Source organism: Apodemus sylvaticus, chromosome 5 (genome assembly GCF_947179515.1).
Source record: "Apodemus sylvaticus chromosome 5, mApoSyl1.1, whole genome shotgun sequence".
Taxonomy (NCBI): domain Eukaryota; kingdom Metazoa; phylum Chordata; class Mammalia; order Rodentia; family Muridae; genus Apodemus; species Apodemus sylvaticus.
In genome coordinates, this window is record NC_067476.1 from 139,258,105 (window position 1) to 139,277,126 (window position 19,022).

Here is a 19,022-nt window from a genome sequence, read left to right on the forward strand (position 1 = left end):
AACCTACAGAGTCAACACTATCAACATCATAATTCCAATGCATTCATTGCAGAACTAGAAAAAAATAATCCTAAAATTCATGTGTAAACACAAAAGATTGTGGACAGCTGAGGCTATCCTAAGCAGAAAGAATCCTGCCAGAGATATGCCAGTGGTCTTAGTTACTTCTCTGTTGCTGTGATAAAACATCATGACCAAAAACAACCTGGGAAAGAGAGGGAGGGAGGGTTTATTTCATCTTTCAACTCTCAGGTCATACTCCAAGGGACGCCATTGTAGGAACCTGGAGGCAAGAACTGAAGCAGAGACTAGCGTTGGCCAAGGCTGCCTGGGTGTAGGTTCCTCATGAAGTTCTTGTCTGGTGTTGGTATCAAAGTAATACTGGCTTCATAGAGTGCACTTGGAAACATTCCTGCCTCCACTTCTCCCTCCTCCTCCTGCTCCTCTTCTTCCTCCTCCCTCTTGTGTGAGGTTTCAGAAGGACTGGTATTGTGAGTTCCTTAAATGTTGAGTAGAATTCACCCTCAGATTCAGAATCTAATGGATTTCTGTTTATTTTGATCCTGGTACTTGGGACAACAGGAAGAGGGTCATCTTGTTTAGGACTTCCATGATAATCAGGATACTTAAGAATTTTGGAACTGGCCATTACAAAACCTCAAATAACATGCACGCAACCTCAGTGCAACTCAGTGGGTTAGTTCTCTCTTCCCCTCCCTCCGTCCCTCCGTCCCTCCGTCCCTCCATCCTTCCCTCCCTTCTTCCCTTTCTTTCTTCTTCCCTTCCCTTCCCTTCCCTTCCCTTCCCTTCCCTTCCCTTTCCTTTCCTTTCCTTTCCTTGCCTTGCCTTGCCTTGCCTTGCCTTTCTCCTTTTCTTTTCTTTTCTTTTCTTTTCTTTTCTTTTCTTTTCTTTTCTTTTCTCTTCTTTTCTTTTCTTTTCCTTTCTTTTCTTTTTTCTTTTCCTTTCCTTTTCTTTTCTTTTCTTTTCTTTTCTTTTCTTTCTCTTCCTCCTCCTCCTCCTCCTCCTCCTCCTCCTCTTCTCTTTTTGAGCCAGGGGTTTCTTTGTATAGCCCTGGATGGACTGGATTTCACTAAGGTAGATCTTAGCTTGAACTCACAGAGATCTGCCTGCCTCCTGAGAGCATGCACCATCACATCTGGCTTCAGTAGGTTATCTTAAAAAAGAAAGATTTAAAAGTAGGAGGATCCAGGTGTGTTGGGAAGTAGAAGAGGAGAAGCAGTAGGAGGAGCATAAGAAAGTGCGAATATGACCAAAACACATTATATACATGTACAACACTGTTTAAGAATAAATACAATACTTTTAATAAAAAGGCCACATTGGAATATAGTAATTACCTTCTCTTGGAAATTAATTCTTTTTGTTTATTTGGCTTTTAAGACAGGGTCTTAGTATGTTTCTCTGGCTGTCCTGGAACTCACTCTAGACCATGCTGGCCTCAAACTCACAGATCTGTCTGCCTCTGCTCCCCCCACCCCCCAGTGCTGGGATTAAAGAAGTGCACCCCCATCTCCTAGTTAGAAACTAATTCTTAATTAAATTTCTCCCTAGATGACTTAACATAAGTTCCTACTGTAATCAGAGAATATTGCCAGTTTTTGAGGTAAGACAAAAAGCTCAAGGCCCCAGGCTGGTGAGGCGGCTCAGTGGGCAGACATGCTCGCCCCATGCGAGCTGGACAACCTGAATTCATCCCCAGGATCCCAGGTGGAGGTGGAGGGAGACAGCTGAAGGCACCATGTTATCTTCCGACTGCACATGGGCATTTTGCCGTAAATACATTTCAGAGAGAATGAGAGACACCCCCCTGTCACAATGAGAGAGAAACAGGACTCGGGAAACTTGAGATGAATGAGACAAACTTATGTGTGTCTCCTTCCAACAAACATCTGCTGGCCAGGAAACTGGCAAACTATGGTAACAGGAGCCATTGTTGGTCCTGAGGTTACACAAAGGCACATTCCCCGCCGTCCAGTAGCTCCCAGGCCAGTATGCCGTCCTTCAATTCCTTCCAGGAAGGAAGGAGCGTTGGAGACTGGGGCATCATCCGTTGGGTGTGATGACTCGTCGGGGTCTGTTAGTGACAGCCGAACAGTGGCCAGAGTAAAGCACTGAGTCCTGCCAACCTCTCTCCTGCCGCAGATCCATTTTCTTCAGACCAGGCCCCGCCTGCCGCACACGGCCGCCCTGCTAAGCAGCTGCATCGATGGCTTCATCTACGCCTGGTCCATCCACGGGAATGGAGGTCTGCTGGGGAAGTTCCCCGTGGACCCTGAAGACAGTGGGAACGTGGTGGGTGCCATGGCCACTGATGAGAACGACTGGATACTCCTCACCGGGGACAGCAAAGGCAACATCAAGGTGAGGCAGGGCTGGTGCCAGCCTGGCTTTGACTGCCTCTGTGGGGCATGTGGTCCTCGTCTGCCTCCTCCTCCCACTGGCCAGTGAAATGAACCGGGACTTGTTGAATGGTCCCTCTAAGACGCCCTCCCTGAAGTGGATCCTGTTATCCGTCGTTGTTACTGCGCAACTCTCACTGGCCAGCCACATGTCTCATCGTCTGTGAACAGCTGTCTCATAGACAGTTTTGTTCTCTGTGGTGAGACATGGAGGCACGGCTCCCTCATCCATCTAAGTCTACCTGCTAACCAAGGCTCCTGGCTTAGGAGACCCTATGGCCCATCTGCAGTGAGTAGTTACTTGCCTCAGAGGTGTAAGAATGAACCACACCTGAAGCTCAGAGGAACAGTGTGGGAGGGAGTCCCAGCATATGCTCCAGGGCTGGGTCGGGGGGTGGGGGGGGAACATGGGGGATGCTGGGCCACTAACTCACACTTTGCACCTAGATCTGGGACATCAAGGATTACTGCTACTTTGTTGGCCAGCAACCACTCCATTCCAGTAGGAACTCAATCTCCGTTGACACAGAGAATAAGTTTCGGCTCTTAATTCCTAAACAACTCCGGGTCCACTCTGAGCAACACTTGTCACTGGAGGAGAAGGAGGTAGGAAGAAGTCAGGATGGTTGCTTGGGAAAGTGCTTCTGGGGCACACAAAAGAACCAGGAGTGGTTTCCCATGGGCATTAATAATCTCTGCTCCCTTCGTGCTATCTGGCCTATGTGGAAAAATCTGTTAGTCAGATGTCATCATTACTACAGGAGACAAGGGTGATGCAAACCAAAACGACACAAGCCGGAGTCTGCAGGGATACAGGCCAAGTGACCTAGTTATTGCAGGCAGGTCTTGACCATTAGTGCAGTCACTTTGGGGGATTGTTTGACAGTAGCTTCCTAACCTGAGCATTCATGCCCTGAGACCTGGTAGTCCCACTGTAGGCTTACACTTAAAGGTTCATGTAAAACATAGGAAGAATGCTGAGAGAATTCCCATTTATAACGGCTCCACACTGGAAACAATTCACACACACAGCAGCCCGGGCTGGAATCATCTGTGGGTTTCTTCCTTCCTTCCTTCCTTCCTTCCTTCCTTCCTTCCTTCCTTCCTTCCTTCCTTTCTTTCTTTTTTTGAGACAGGGTTTCTCTGTGTAGGCCTGGCTGTCCTGGAACTTACTCTGTAGACCAGGCTGGCCTTGAACTCAGAAATCTGCCTGCCTCTGCCTCCCAAGTGCTAGGATTAAAGGCATGCGCCACTACTGCCCGCCTATCTGTGGGTTTCATATACAGAGTGGTAGGCACCTGGTTACATCTACTCACTAAAGAATCACTGACTCTTCAGACAATTAATTCAGACCCCCAAGACATGTATATTGTGTTACATAGTTCTGTTGATATAAAGCTTAAAGGTAGAAGAAGTGAGTTTGTCCTGCTAGAAGCGCTCACTATCGCTGGGTGTGCGGTGTCTGGGAGGAATCTTGGTGTGTCTCTAGGGCTCCATTGTTGCACCTCATTTTCTGCATCTGGATTGGACATTCATGTTTAGTTTGTGTATTTATGCTTAAATACATTTATTATATACATAACATTTTTATGGGTGCATTATACATAAGTGAAAAATTTAAAGGTGTCCAGGCAGTATAGAGAGGCACGGTTGCTTGTGAAATAATTTGTCCCTGAAGCAGTCACTGTTACCGATTTCTGGTTATTCTGATATTGAGTTACATGAGTGTGCATGTAGACAGTTATTTCCCTTTTATTTTTACCCAAAGGTGTGGCACCGCATGCACCGATACCTCCCCTGGCTTTTCCCATTCCATTATGCATTTTAGAAATCTTTCTAGATTTGTATAGTAACCCATTGACTGTTAACAAAATCCCTTTCAAGGGGAAATTTGTTTTGTTTTAACTTTAAAAGTGAATCTTAGTAGTGAGTATTATTTCCCATGTGTGTTAGTGTGTCTGAGGGATACATTCCTGCCAGCAGGGTACAAGGTCAGACAGAGGGTTCCATATACTTGCAGTTTTGTTAATCATCTTGCAACCATACATATTTTAAGACAAGGTTTAACTATGTAGCCTAGGCTGGCCTCACCATCCTCCTGCCTCAGCCTCCAAGTTCTGGGATTATAGGTTTGCCCTGCACACTAGTTACCTATGTGCCTTTGACTCTCTGTGTTATACCCAGGCTAGTTTTAGCATGAAGAAATTGCAGCTATATGCTGGGAATTGGCCATGCATAGATTCAGTACATGAGGAATATCTGATTCTAACATAACATGGCCTTAGTGGTGTTTACTGACTGCTCGCTTACTGATGCTCACGGACTGTCTGTAGTGCGTGCTGCATGCCTTTGGTCTCCTCAGAGGCTCTGGGGAGTGGCGGGCCAGTGCTCTCCTCTAAGCCTGTGGGGTTGCTGGCACTGGGTTTAATAGAATCAAGTCTGTGAACATCAGCATGCTCACGTCCATGTGGCCTTGGCTTTATGGTGAGGCGTTTACAAGAGATCATGGTCTGTACAACTAGATCATCACCAAATAGTCTTTTCCCTTAAAATTTTATTAATGTTATTTTTTTCAGAAAAATCAAAACAATGCACATTTATATGGTGCAGTGTAATGTGTATTTACAAAGGAGAATGCCAATCATGTTGATTAACAGAGTCATCACCTGCTCACTTATTTTTGTGATAAGACATTTGAAATTTACTCTTGGCTATTTCGAAGGGTATAATTTTGATTATATTCTTGACTATTTTAAGCCTTTTTTATTGACCTTAAACAGTAGGTCTTAAAACTTATTTCTCCTGTCCAACTGAAACTTTGCTATCTTCTTTTCCTATTGGTATTGGAATTAATTTTTAGTTAATGTATGCAATAATAGATTTTATCATATTTCCCCCATTTCTATTGTACTTTGCTCATAGTGTCCCCACTACTCTCCCTTCCCCTCCCCCGCCCCAACTGCTGGCCTCCTCCTCTTTCCTCCTTCTGTTTTCATGGCATCCATTAATGTACTTATGTGTGTATGTGTCAGTATACACATACACATACACATATATACATTAACGATCCCAGAGACATAGAATCCTGTTACTAATACCCCTGCCATTCTATAAATACATGAGGCTGTATGAGGTTACCTTTTAGGACAAATGACAGCTTTTCCTTTCTTTTCTTTTTGGAAGGATGACTAGGGGTCCGTGTGTATACACACCATTTATTCCTTATCCATCAGTCTGTTAGTATGTAGTTTGTCTGGCTCCATATCTTGGCTATTGTAACACTGTCGTCAGCAGGGAGGAAGAGACGCTCTGCAGTCTGATCTCAGTTCCATTTGTCTGTGTTGCAGAAATATGGCCGCTGGATGGTGTGGCGGTCCCATTGAGAAATCTTTGTATTGTGCCCATAGTGGCTGTGCAGATTTCATGTCTACTCAGACTGTGTGAACATTCACTCTTCTCTGCATTTTACCAACACTTGCTATTTCTGTGTCTGTCTGTCTGTCTGAATTGAATGCAGAGCTTTTTATATGCTAGGCAAGTATTGCAATACTGAATTGTTTGTTCTCTTATTTCATATTACTGACTTTTGCATGTTGACTTTCTCCTCCCCTCTTTCTTCCTTCTTTACTGTTTTTGAGACAGGGTCTCACGTAACCCAGGGTGTTCTTGAACTTGCAATGCAGTCAAGGCTGACCTTTGAACTCATGGTCCTCCTGCTTCTATCTCTGAGGGCTGGGATGGCAGGCTTACACCACTATGTCTGGCTCTGCTATTTGCTGAGACAAAATGCTTAGACTGGCCTTGGTTTTTGTGTTCTGCATCTTTACCGAATTTCTTCACCATCTCTGTCTTTGAGTGGAGCCTTTAGGGTTTCTGACTGTCAGACCATCGAATCAGCTGACAGTGCATTCATCCATTCTTTTTATTAGTGTACCTCGCCTTTCTCTCTCCTGCCTGCTCGCTCAGGTCAGGACCATTAATTACCATGTAGAAGAGGAATGGGAGCAGCATCCTTGTCTTACCCCTGATCTGAGAGGAAAAGCTTTTATGATGCTGAGTCTCACATTAGCTGAGGGTTGCTGGCGCTGGCGCTGCCATGCTGAGTGACCCTTCCCCATGCCTAAGCTGGCAAGAGTCCTTGTCATTGGAAGGGCACTGGGCTTTCTCAAGAGATTTTCCTAGAGGTAGTAGGGTCTCAGATGGCTGTAGCCTTTATTTTGTTAGTGAGCTATAGACTATGCATGGTATCCCATGCTTGCATCTCAGGGACAGCAAACTGCAGCTAGACTTTCTAGTAAGATAACAGTTGACTTTCTAGGGCCACAGCCACTATGCGGAATCACCTGTGTTTATTTGAGTTGTTGCTTGTTATTGACATTAAAACAGTTTCTAATTTTTTTTTGTTATTGTTTTTGTCTTTTTTTGAAACAGGGTTTCTCTGTGTAGCCCTGGCTCTCCTGGAACTCTCCCTGCAGACCAGGCTGGCCTCGACCTCAGAGATCTGCCCGCCTCCACTGCCTCCTGAGTGCTGGGATTAAAGGTGTGTGCCAACACGGACTGGGTCTAATTTTTTACTGTAAAAAAAAAAAGATAAAATCTAAGGAAGATATAAACCAACTCAATAAGAGATAGAAAATCTGGAGACTCGGGCTATGTGAATACATCAGGTAAAGGGATGGAATGAGGGACAGAACGCTTCACAGACGGAATGCTAGGCACAAATACCTTTTCAGGTGAATTCCACTGGGTAGTGGGAATACAAACACCAGATCTGTAAACTCTCCTGAGAGTCTCCTGTGAGACGGTTTTGATGCCAGTGGAAGCTTCATGAGACCTAATATCCTAAAACCTAAAAATCCAAACTAAAAGCTCTGATTTTAGTTTCAGATGGGACGGTGGTTGGTTCTCTTTCGACAGCCCTTTGGCGTCCCGGCCCTGTTTTCAAACCACACTTCCTGCTACTGTTCTTGTAGTCCAGGGTTTTACACATGCTTGGGACGGTTTCTGAGCTCTCTGCAGTCTTCTGTTGTTGGGTTATAGTTTGCATTAGTCTGGCTTACCATTCCTGTTTATGGTCGAAGAAATGTCCCTTCCTTGGTCTTGTTTTATCTCACAACAGTTGGAGCTGTGGAGATGGGTCAATGGATAGAATACCTGTTGCTCAAATTCGAAGGCTGGATTTCGAGTCCCTAGACCCCTATCCAACAACTGGGCAGGCACTGCATGGGGATCCTGGGGAGACTGGGGATCCCTGGGGTGAGCTGCTCAGCTAGAGCAGCTGGGATTGGCAAACTCTGGGTTCAGCAAGAGACCCTGAGAGATCAGGGACACCAGAAGTCAACTTCAGGCCTCCACCTGCGCCATCTACACAAATGTGCACTTGCATACATATGGGCCGAACACAGGCAAATATGCAAATACATATGTGCATCATATGCATGCACACATGTGCACACGCACGTGGTCCTGGTCACTTCTCAGATACATAGAGTCCGTTTCTCTCACAGAGTAGCACCTTTCCTAGTGTAATGTCATCTGGATCCCCATCCACCCCATGCAGTCTGTCCTTTCCGTGCCTGGCTGAAGAGAATTAGAAGATGTGTGTGCTTACATCCTGGTCCATCACTTTTTAGTTCTGTGGCTTCGGGTTGATTTCTGAATATCTCTGATTCTTCCTTCTCAGTAAAGTGGTGGACACGCCCTGTGACCTATAAGGTTGTGAGGTTCCAATGAGACAGTCAATGCACAGGCTCCCAGCTTGCATGCCAGCAGTAGCAGGCTAATGTGAAGCTCTCAGAGCTGGCTCATTGGTTGGTGTCCAGGTGCCCTTCCTTGGACTCTGCTGCTCTGGGTCCTGGGTACTTGCTAAGGCAAGTGTTCTCAAACTTCCTAATGCTGCATCCCTTTAATATAGTTCTTCATCGTCAGGAGCCATAATGGAACAAGCTAACATACTAGCAGGTGATTGTCCTGAAATGGCCTGCTTCGGATTATTATATAATCTGTGACAGGTGAGCCCTCATTAAGCAAGGGCTCATTAAGTGAGGTACTAATTTTAGGAAATATTCCTGCAGTTAATATGCTTTTCCTGTTATTATTAAACATATATAATAATCAATAAGTAATAGCACATCCCTTTGGAGCAGATCTCTGCAGATCCACGACGATGTACTGTCTTATGATGCTATGTAGATAAATAGATGACTTAAGTTTTAATGATGATCCTATAAGAATTCTTAAAATTATATCTGTGATTATTAAGTTCTTTTATAATGTGACTGCTATTTGGTCCTTTTCTGATAGTCAAAACTGCAAAGAGAACTCTGCCAGCCTCCCAAGTGTCACCAGTTAATTGCTCTTAGATGATAACCAGACTTTCTTCTACTCAGCACATTCCAGGAGGTTGTAAAACAATTAACCAAAGGTCATAAAAAGGGAACTAGGATTTATTATAGGTGCTAGGACAGAAGATAAAATATTGACTGGGCTTATCTATATAAAACTTCACTAATAACTTAGTTATGGTTTTAAACTTTTAATGAACTTGTAGACCTGAGACAAGTGATAAATGTTTAGCTAGATAATTACTCCTAATGGATATTCATGTAAACATTCTCTGTTGTAAACTTCTATTTCAATGTATGGTTTGATTTTTGTGTGAACTTGTGATGAACTTTGTAACATGCGACCATGTATTCTGAAGGATGTGTAAGTACTGAGGACAAAGAGAGGAAGAGGAAATAGAGCAGAAATGTTTCCCCTTCCCCAGGTAGAGTAGAATCTTGCCTTTCCCCTCTTAGAAGAACTTTTCCCTTTCTCCACTTAGGATCTTTCCGCTTTTCCCCTTAGATTGCTTTCAAAGGAAACTCTTTACAACTTAGTAATAAACTCATTAACCACTTCTTTAAGTGTCCCATTTTTCTCCCTGCTACTTCTGACTAGCAGGTTGAAAGTTAGAGCCCAGCAGTTCCAGCTGAGATAGAATAAATGTTAATCACCTAAGTCATTAGTCTTTCACCCTCAGAAAGAGCAAGAAAGTTTCTAGGATGATTTAGAAGTTATCATCAGCATTTCAGTACAGTTAGAGAGCTAGAAAGCCCTGAGACCCTCAAGACTTTGAAGCCATCACCAGAGTCCTACTCTGTGACACCACCAGGAGGCTCCCGGCCTTTAGCGCTTCACGTTGTGGTGATCCCCCAACCACAAAATTATTTCATTGCTACTTCACAAATGTAATTTTACTACTGTTATGAACCGTAATGTAGGTATCTGATATAGAGAATATCTAATATGTGACATCTGATAGAGAGAATATCTAATATGTGACTCCCAAAGGCATCGCAACCCACAAGTTGAGAACCTCCATGCTGTTTGTGGGATAACGTGGTGTAAGACATTCTCTACTGCCCCCTACAGGTTGTGGAAGGACAGAGCATTTCTCTGGTTCCCCCACCACTTCTGATTACCTGGAGTAGCCACATTGACAGCGTGACAGATATCCTGTATGTGGACTCCTTCCGGCTGGTTGTCAGTGCAAGTGAGGACCGGGATGTCAAGGCTTGGAGACTCTCTGGTGATACCATAGGTAGGGTTGCTGCTGATGTCCCTGTCCCTGACAGAACACACCTGGCATTACCCTCATGCCCTGTGGGGAGAAGGGTTTCACAGCTGCTCAGAGAATCTTGCAAGATGCCAATCTGCCCAGTTGTTTCCACGTAGCCGTCAGCCCTCCTCCCATGCTTTCCCTTATCCACCTGGCTTTGCTTGCGTTGGTGAGCTTTAGAGAACTGTCTATCTGGTGGGGCCTGCTCTTTTCTCTTAAGAAATAAGCATAAGCCATAAGGTGTGGTGGAGCACACCTTTAATCCCAGCACTTGGGAGGCAGACTTGAAGGCCAACCTGGTCTACAGAGTGAGTTCTAGGACAGCCAGGGCAACAGAGAGAGACCCTGTTTCAAACAAACAAACACACAAGCAAGCAAGCAAACAAACAAACCCAAAACCAACCCAATAAAACAAAATAAGTAAGAGTTCTGGTGTTATATATAAAGAAAAGCTCAAAAGCTGAAAGCGTGCCACTTTGAATTTCCAGAGCATACATATATCTGTACAGCCACCATTATCTTGGTTGCCACCAGCTTTTCTGTTACTACCAACCCAATTAAAATGTGTGTTTTTTCAATTATTTATGTATTAGGGGAGGCACATGCCAGGGAATGCATGCAGAGGTCAGAGGTCAACTGTGGGAGGTGCTTCTTCCTTCCACTGTGTGTGTCCCTGAAGTGGAACCCAAATTAGCAGGCTTGGTGGCAGGTACCTTCACCCACTGGGCCGCTCGCCAGGCCCTGGCATTCTTTCCCTTTTTCTGTATATGTGTATGTGTGGCAGCGTGTGTACAGGTGTATACAGGTTGTGTGCACATGTTTGTGGGTCCATGCACCTGGGTGCACTCACCTGTATTGGCCAGAGATCAACGTTGGGGTCTCCACTTGCCGTCCACCTTATTTTTAAGACAGGGTCTCTCACTGAACCTGGAGCTCATGGATTTGCCGAGCAGGGTCTAGACAATGAGCTTCAGGGATTTGCCTGTTTCCATGCCCCGGCACGGGGCACGGTGTGCACTGCTGTATTGACTTTTAGTGTGTGTGGTGGGGATCTGAGACTAGTTACTCTTCAGGTTTCTGTAGCAAGTACTTTACCAGCTGAGCCATCTTTCTGGATCCTGGCTTTTGTTGTTGTTGTTACTGTTGTCTTGTTTTTAATGATAGCATTTCACTATGATAGCCCAGGCTGGCCTTGGACTATCTCAATCCTTTTGTCCTTTCCATACTGGGTCCCAGTGAGCACCACTATTCTTGGCCTGGCTTCTAAATTCACAGATTATTTCTGGACTTTGTTCATTCTGGATCATGTGATGCACTTGCCCCTGTTTTCTTTCTCTAAACATTCAAGCTGGGAAACTCATCCCAACCATCTACTACGTCAGCTACACTTGCTCAGCCCTGAGCTCTGTCTTCTTGCTGCATCTCTCTTCTCCGCGGCGCCCGGCCGGTTTCTGTGAGTTTATTTTAGACATGAGATTCTGTAGGTTGCCCTGTGTCGGGCTCACTTCGTTGAGCCTTGTGTTTTCAGGCTTCATCCCAGTTGTCCTAGTCACAGAATTCTCTTCTCTTCTAAGGCTGAAGAACATCCCATTATAGGCGAATTCATCTTTTGGTTGTTTACATGTTAATAATCAATTTTGAGGAGTGTGACAGCTTTCAGAGTAGTTACCCAGGTTTACATTCTTACGAGCGCTCTGGTCTCTCTGCATGTTCTCTGATACCCGGTTCCTGTCTTTCTGATGATGGCCATGCCGATGAGTGTGAGGTGTAGCCGGCTTCCTGTGTGGAGGAGCAGAGTATCTTCCACAGCCCACTGTCCACTTGCATATCTCATTTGGATCAATGTCCAGTCAAGTCCTTTGGTCTAAAGTCAGCTTTTTCTGCTTTTAGGCAGAAGGAACTGCGTGTTTTAGTGGCTAGCCCGTGTTAGATGTATGGTGTCTTTTCCTATTTCATAGGTCGCCTTTAACCTGCCAAGAAGCTTTTAGTTCCATGCAATCCTGCTTTTCCAGAGCTCTGCTGCTCTGTGTTTGCCTTTGTTGGTGGTGCTTTTGGACTTGCGGCCAAGGAGTCATTACTCAGACCAACGTCTGAAGACTTTCCCTGGTTGTTTTCTTGGCTCGCTAAGATATGTTCTTGTGTGCTGTGTGTGTTTGTGAATGTGCACATGTGAGTGCATGCACGTGGAGGACAGATGTCTTTTGAATCAGACCCTCTCATTGGTCTGGTGCTCGGCCACTTGGCTAGTCAGCTGGCCAGCCAACCCCAGGGATCTGCCTTCCTCAGCTTCACCCCCACCCCACCCCACCCCACCCCACCCCACCCCACCCCACCCCACCCTGCCCACACAGGGAGGATTTAGGAGCACACTGTTGAGCATTGGTTCTGGGAGTTGAATTGGTGCTCATGCTCATGCAGTGAACACTGGCTTGGTTGAGGAAGCCCTCTCTGAGCAGGTGGAGGGATTTTCCATGTCTGTTCACCAGGAAGAGTGACCAGTTGTTTCTTTATGTGGTTCTGTCTCTGGCTCTGTCAGAGCAATGCTGCCTGTGTGGGCTTCTTGGACTGTTTTGCTGCTTTCCTGTTCTCCCTGCAGAGTCAGGGGCCCAGTGTGAACCAGGACAGGGGATCTTTTAAGATAAATACACCTGAGTTACAACCCAGGGAGCTGGGAGTGGGTCACCCCACTTTCAGAGCTGGCTTTTCAGGGAGCTCAAAATGACAGTTTACCAATGAACATTTAAAAAACAGAACTCAGTGAGGTTTTCCTGGATGTGTGCAATTGATCCTTGAAGACTGAGGTGGCATTGCTCCCTCCTCTCCCCCCTGCACCCCCCACCCCCCAGCATGTGTTTTCTCACCTCTTTCAGCTGGGTTTGAGCTGGAGGGACTGGAGAGTGGATTTAGGGAGACTTGGTTTACCATATTTTTGGGTATTTCAAAGCAGACTTGGTTGGGCTTCTTCTGGGGACTCTCTCTGTCTCTCTCTCTCTCTCTCTCTGTATCTTTCTGTCTGTCTCTGTCTCTGTCTCTCTCTCTCCATCTCATTCCAGCTCAGCTTTATGACCCTGAGTGCTCACCGCACTCCTCACAGGGTTTTGTACATTTTGGATGGAGACTCAGCCTGCCAGCTGTGGGGCTGGCAAGAGCTCAGCTGGTCTCACAGCTGCATCCTTCCGTCTAGGCCAAGCTTGGCTCTCTCGAAGCCAAGACACATACCAGGAACTCTTGACAAGAGTGATGTCCAGACCCGTGTTTCCTGCAAAGACTTCTCTGTTATTTTTAGTTGCTCTTGTATTTGTTGTGTTTTATAAAAAGAGAAGGAATATGTTTGGTGGAGGTGTAGTCAGGAGTGGGGTAGGGGGTGCCTCCGTGGGCCCATGCTGAGGCATCCCTTCCCCTGAGGGACCAGCCACACAGGACCTGTATAGTATAGAATAGAGTTTACTCAGGGCATGGGGAGGGGAGTTGAGAGGGTAGTAGAGACAGAGAAAGGCAGAGAGAAGGAGAGAGTAGAGAAGCAGAGGCCGGCCATGAGCATGTGGAGAGAGGGGGAGGGGAATGGAGAGAGGGGGGAAGAGGTGAGAGGACAGAGTAGAAGCAACAAAGCGAGAGAGCAGAGGGAGCGAGCACCCCCTTTTATAGTGAGTCAGGCACACCTGGCTGTTGCCAGGTAACTGTGGGGTGGAGCCTAGACAAAATGCTAGCAATGTTTACTGCTCTAGCTCTTTCGTAATTTCTCCAAAATGGGATTTTACAACCTGTCTCTTTTCTGTTTCTTAATTTCACAGTTCCATAGCAGGAGAATGGCCTTTATTTATTTATTTATTTATTTATTTATTTATTTATTTATTTATTTATTGTGTGTGTTGGGGAGGGGTGGATCACACACACATGACGTACCTGTGCCACTGCACACACGTGGTGATCAGAACTCACAGAAGTTGATTCTTTCTCTGTCACATGGGTTTGGGGACTGAGGTCTGGTCACCCATGTCAGGACCAGAGCAGGACTCTAATATCTCTCTCTTCTTCTGCTCCACCCCAGATCTCACCTAGACAGGTCCCAGCCTTATTATGCCCTTGTCATTTCACACATAAGCTGCCAGGAACCTGACTGAGGATCACTGGGCCTTCTCCACAGTGTTCTTCCCATATCAGCCTACACAGGGTTCAGGACACTTTAGGCCTGAGCTCCAGGTATTTCCTAGAACTGGAGCCTGGCAAGTCTAGAGATTTGGTATCGCCAGCGTGATACCTGCCATCCGGGCAGACACTCAGTGTTTGGCTGAGTGGGTGGCATGGGGGGCAGGGCAGTGGGGTTCAGAGTCCTGGTTCTGAACAGGGTCTGGTCTCATGACAGGAACATTTGGCTTGGCTCTTTGGAACAGACTGCAAGAGGCTGCGGTGACGGATAGGCTGGAGCAGGCAGCGAGTTTGGAGAAGAAGCCTGACCTAACCGACGCCACCCTCAAGCACTCCTTCCTGGAGCTGGAGTGAGTCCCTGTAGCCAACCCGGGGCTCCCTGGCCCCAGCCTGGCACGGGGTGAGAAGCTTAGGGTCTGAAGGCAACCTGGGCCCCATTTAGCCATCCCAGTGCCCAAACCAAGCAGTCAGGAATGTTGTGTTTTATAAAAAGAAAGGAAAGGCCAGGAATATGTGTAGTGGTGGTGTGGTAAGGTGTGGCGGGAGGGGGTGTGCCTCTGCCGGCCCCATGCTGAGGCTTCCTTTCCCTCTGAGGTACCAGCCACACGGAATAGTATAGATTAGAGTTTAGGGCATGGGGAGGGGAGTCGAGGGAGGAGAGAAAGGGGGGAGGGGAGGAGAGGAGAGAGGAGGGGAGGAGGCTGGCTGGTGAGAGAAGGGAGGGGAATGGAGACAGATAGGGAAGAGGGTAAGGGAACAAGAGCAAGAGGAGAAGAGAAGAGAGCAGGAGAGAGAGAGGAGGGAGGCAAGCAGCCCTTTTTATAGTGAGTCAGGCCCACCTGGGTGTTGCCAGGCAGCTGTGGGGTGGAGCCTAGACTAAATGCCAACAAGGAAGAGCAGCCCAGCTGGAACCCTGCAGAGTGGCACCTGTAGAGGTCATTACCACAGGGGGGCTGCCCAGGCCTAACAAAGTCCTGAGGGACATCTGTGTGATGCGTGGGGGAGAGGAGGCTGCTCCTCCAGATATTGCTTCTCCTCTGGCTTCCTTCCCACCACCTACTACATTCTTATTCTTCAAATTTCAAATGATTTCAGTGTCTTCACATTTTTTTTTTTTTAATTGCTGGGCATGGTTTTGCATGTCTTTAATTCCAGCAGTCAGGAGGCAGAGGCAGGCTGATCTCTGTGAGTTCAAGGCCAGCTTGGTCTACAGAATTTCAAAACAGCCAGAGCTACAACAGAGGGACCCAGCCTCAATATTTTTTCCCCTCTCTTTCATTTATTGATGACTGGAATTGCGGCACAGTGCCTCTCATGACAAGGCCTTCAGTTACATTGGCATCACACATAGGCCTAACCTTAGAGAAGCCACAAGGGGGAGATGGCTGTGTGCATTCATAGCTGAGGTTCCTCTGATAATTATTGGGAATAGTAAGAACAGTGGTTGTGTAGCAGTGGGCCTGACTGGATTAGATGAGGAAGCCTTCCTAGGAAACTTTGCAGAGTTGGTTTTGATATGTGAGTAGGAATTTTCCAGATAGCTGTGGCATCTTTACGGTTGCTGTGGTTTCTCCAAGGTGTACTTGTCTTTGGAGGGGCAGGCTTGTTGTGGGAGATTAGAGAGGTGAGACAGAGCTTCCCTGGGTTGGAGATGTTTAAATATCCCACCAGGGAGGTCTAGTTGAATTCGAATGGAAGAAAACACAGAAAATCTTGGGCCAGTCCATCTGGGTCTTGCTCATGTTGCATACAGTTCTGGGGCTTGGGGCAGGGCAGGAAAGGTTGGAGAAGGTCAGGCCCAGAAAGGGAAGGTCCTCTGCATGAATGGTGTATGTGTGTGTGTGTGTGTGTGTGTATGTGCATGCAGGGGGGTGGTGGTGGTTGCAGGGGTGCTGGGGTGCAGATGGTAGTGAATTGGGAAGCGCATGTTGTGAAGGAAGCTTTTCATAGCAAGGAATTGGCTGAAGCCCTGGTGTACCAGCGGCGCGAACAGGCCGCGCTGATGGCCCTTCTGCATGGGAAAGCTGAGAAAGAAACTGAGGCATGGTCCAGGTTACATCAGATGTCCCTCATATCCCCGTGGACCAGAGAGTCTTCTGTCGAAGACATCGAGGAGAGCTGGAATCGATGGATCAAGGACAAGCAGGTGGAGACAGTCTGGTGAGGGAGGGGGACCCTGGCTCGTGGCTACTGTTCTTACCTTGTGACTCTGGCAGGCAAGCAAAATTGTGGGAGCAGCATACAAGCCCAAGGTGCGCGTTCGGAACCCCAAACTCCTGACCTCCAGAGCGCAGTTTAACTGGATGAGGCAGCAGGTGAGGAAGTGAGGTGGCCTCCGAGATGTCAGGGCCATTGGAGGCCAGCAGACCCCACCAGGCCTGTGGCTTCTGTTTCTGACATAAACTGGTCAGGTTGGGATGTTTTCTGTTGGCAGAGATCATGTCTTTGAAGACACAGGCCACTGGACTTATGGAGGGGTGGTCTTCCTCTGGCCTTTTCTGTTTGCTGCCCCTAGGCACCATTATAGTCTGGCTACTCACTAGCAGATGAACTGGCCCTGAAAGCATGAGTGTAGATGACAGAGAGTAGGTGTGAGGCATATGGGTACACCAAGTGCACAGTGGGATACAGAGGAGTGGAGAGGGGGAATCAGAGACCTTAAAAAGCCAGTCAAACTCTTACCTCTTGCCTGCACAGACCCTGCCTAACCTCTCCCACCTATGTGACTTAGGCATTGTGGGCGCTCTCATGATGCCAAAGACTACATGCCTATTGTATAGGTTTGTATGAGAGGGTCCTGGAGGTTCCTTACCCAGCTTGGGGAGACCTAAGGCAGGTCCAGGGAGGTGTGTGTCAGGCCCCACTTGAGGTCCAACTCATGGCCTTGCTTGAAAGTTCAGAAAAGTCCTGGTGTCAGAACCACCTCACAGACAAGTGTAAGGAGGAGAGAGTCAGGAGGTGGGGCTGCTGAGGGCTCTGTGGGGCCCACAGCTGTGGTCTTTAGTGCAGCCACAACACTAGAGATTGGACTCTGCATGGGAAGACCGGTGGGCACACCCTTGCTGCAAGCTCGCTCTTGGTCTCACCTCCTGTTCTGCTCCCAGATCTCTCCTCAGATCTACCAATGCCTGTCCTTCACTGATCTTACGCCGATCCAACAGCCTGACTTCCTGATGCACAAGATACTGGATCAAGAAGGCCGGCACATCCGCTGGGTGGCCAGTGACATCCGGAGTGATATGGAGTCTTTCCGGGGTCAGATGGTCCCAGACGTGGCAGCTGGCAGCTCCCCTGCTGCCACACACTCCTCCCTCTCCATGGTTTCTGTGGGACAATCACCGTCCAACTGGTCTACCTCCCTAAAGCCCCTTTCCTCCACCTCCTTCCTGAGGCCTTCATCAGCCTCTCCGGTCCATTCTAGTTCTTCTACACCACCGCAGACCTTGGGTCTACCCCGACGAGGTCAGAGATCCCAAGGCCAGATGTTATCTCCTTCTTGCAGCATCCGAACCCCTGGGGAGCCACCCTCATGTCCTCTGTGAAGTGGAGCTCCCACCTCATGTATTGAGGTGTGCTCATTTTTCTCTCTATTCTGTAGCAGGGGACCTATAGGGTCTTGCATGTCCCTGGCTCACTTCCTGCCGGACCGGGAGGATGCAGCCCTTTCCTCCCATACTGCTTCTCTCTGGATAACTCCAGCTGTCTTGTGGCTCTGCACAATTCTTGAGAAGAAAAGAAAATAAATATTCTCCTGAGTTAGAGTCCTACAGGTGACATGGCTGGGCTATGTCTCTCACCCTCTTAGGTCCCTGCTATGCTATAGGACAGCTCACAATGCCTGGAAAGGCCTTGAGCAGACCGAGGGGCCCATACCTCAGGCTGACCCCACTAGGGCTCTGTGTGGCTTCATATGGTAGGTGCGCGATAGTTCAGCAGCCTGATTCAACCTCACAGAAGTCATTCTGTGCTGAGTGACTGCTTGTCCTTTGTCCTGATGTCTGTCCTCCTTGGCCATCAGCCCCCAGCTCTAGTTTGGAAGTTTCTCTGTGCCTCGTATCAAGGATATCTGAGTATGTAAGCAGATGGCTCCAACTCTGGATTTGAAGCATCCTTCTTGGCCAGAAGCACCTGTCCCAAGCTCTGCCTGGTCTGTCCCTTTCAGAAGGCTAGCTCTGGGCCGTATGTTGAATCCTAGACACAGAAGATTCCATTCAAAGGCCATGAAGCCTGAGGTCGCACCAACTTGAACAGGGGCCCTTTGGGGGAACATGGCTTGTGACTGTGCAGAGCAGAGTCACCAGAGCCTATCCTTGCCAGGGATGTGGCGCCAGGCCACCTCTTAGCAGCCCCAGACATCAGAACTAGCAGAGCGGAGGCCTTCTTTGGAGCCAGCCAGAGGCAGTGGGCTCGAGGTTCAGCAGTAGCACAGGAAGGAAGGGTCAAAGAAACTAGAACCTCTTAGGCCTCAGGGAGTGGGCTGGGTCTCTACAACCCACAGACTGGAGGACCTAGGTCGCTAAGCTCCTCACAGAGGGTCCCTTTATGTACATTTCTTAACTTCTTATATGTGTTTGTTTTGAACATGTGTGTGTATTCTCATGTATATAGGCACACATATGTGTGCCAATGCTTGTTCATATGTGCATGGGCACATGCAGGCCCAAGGTTGATGAGGCGTTTTCCTTCCTTCATGTAGAGATGAGGTTGCTCACTCATCCCAGAGTTCACTGGTCTATGGGTCCTGGGAATCTGAACTTTGACCCCATGCTCACATGGCAAGTGTTTTACCACCAAGCTATCTCCCAGCCCCTCATGTATATCTCTTATGTGTGGAATATACTGGATCCTGGGTC

General features: G+C 47.6%; 1 protein-coding gene across 1 annotated transcript in view; it reads left to right on the top strand.

Moving 5' to 3' along the window:
• Nucleotides 1–17,894, top strand: part of Efcab8 (EF-hand calcium binding domain 8) — a 63,516-nt gene extending 45,622 nt beyond the window's left edge. Inside the window, exons 20-26 of the mRNA XM_052181718.1 lie at nucleotides 2,164–2,382; nucleotides 2,868–3,026; nucleotides 9,837–10,005; nucleotides 14,387–14,519; nucleotides 16,120–16,315; nucleotides 16,386–16,484; nucleotides 17,274–17,894. Coding sequence (XP_052037678.1) covers nucleotides 2,164–2,382; nucleotides 2,868–3,026; nucleotides 9,837–10,005; nucleotides 14,387–14,519; nucleotides 16,120–16,315; nucleotides 16,386–16,484; nucleotides 17,274–17,711 — 1,413 coding nt within the window. The 3' untranslated portion in view covers nucleotides 17,712–17,894. The remainder of the gene's footprint in view (nucleotides 1–2,163; nucleotides 2,383–2,867; nucleotides 3,027–9,836; nucleotides 10,006–14,386; nucleotides 14,520–16,119; nucleotides 16,316–16,385; nucleotides 16,485–17,273) is intronic.
• Nucleotides 17,895–19,022: the final 1,128 nt, after the last annotated feature.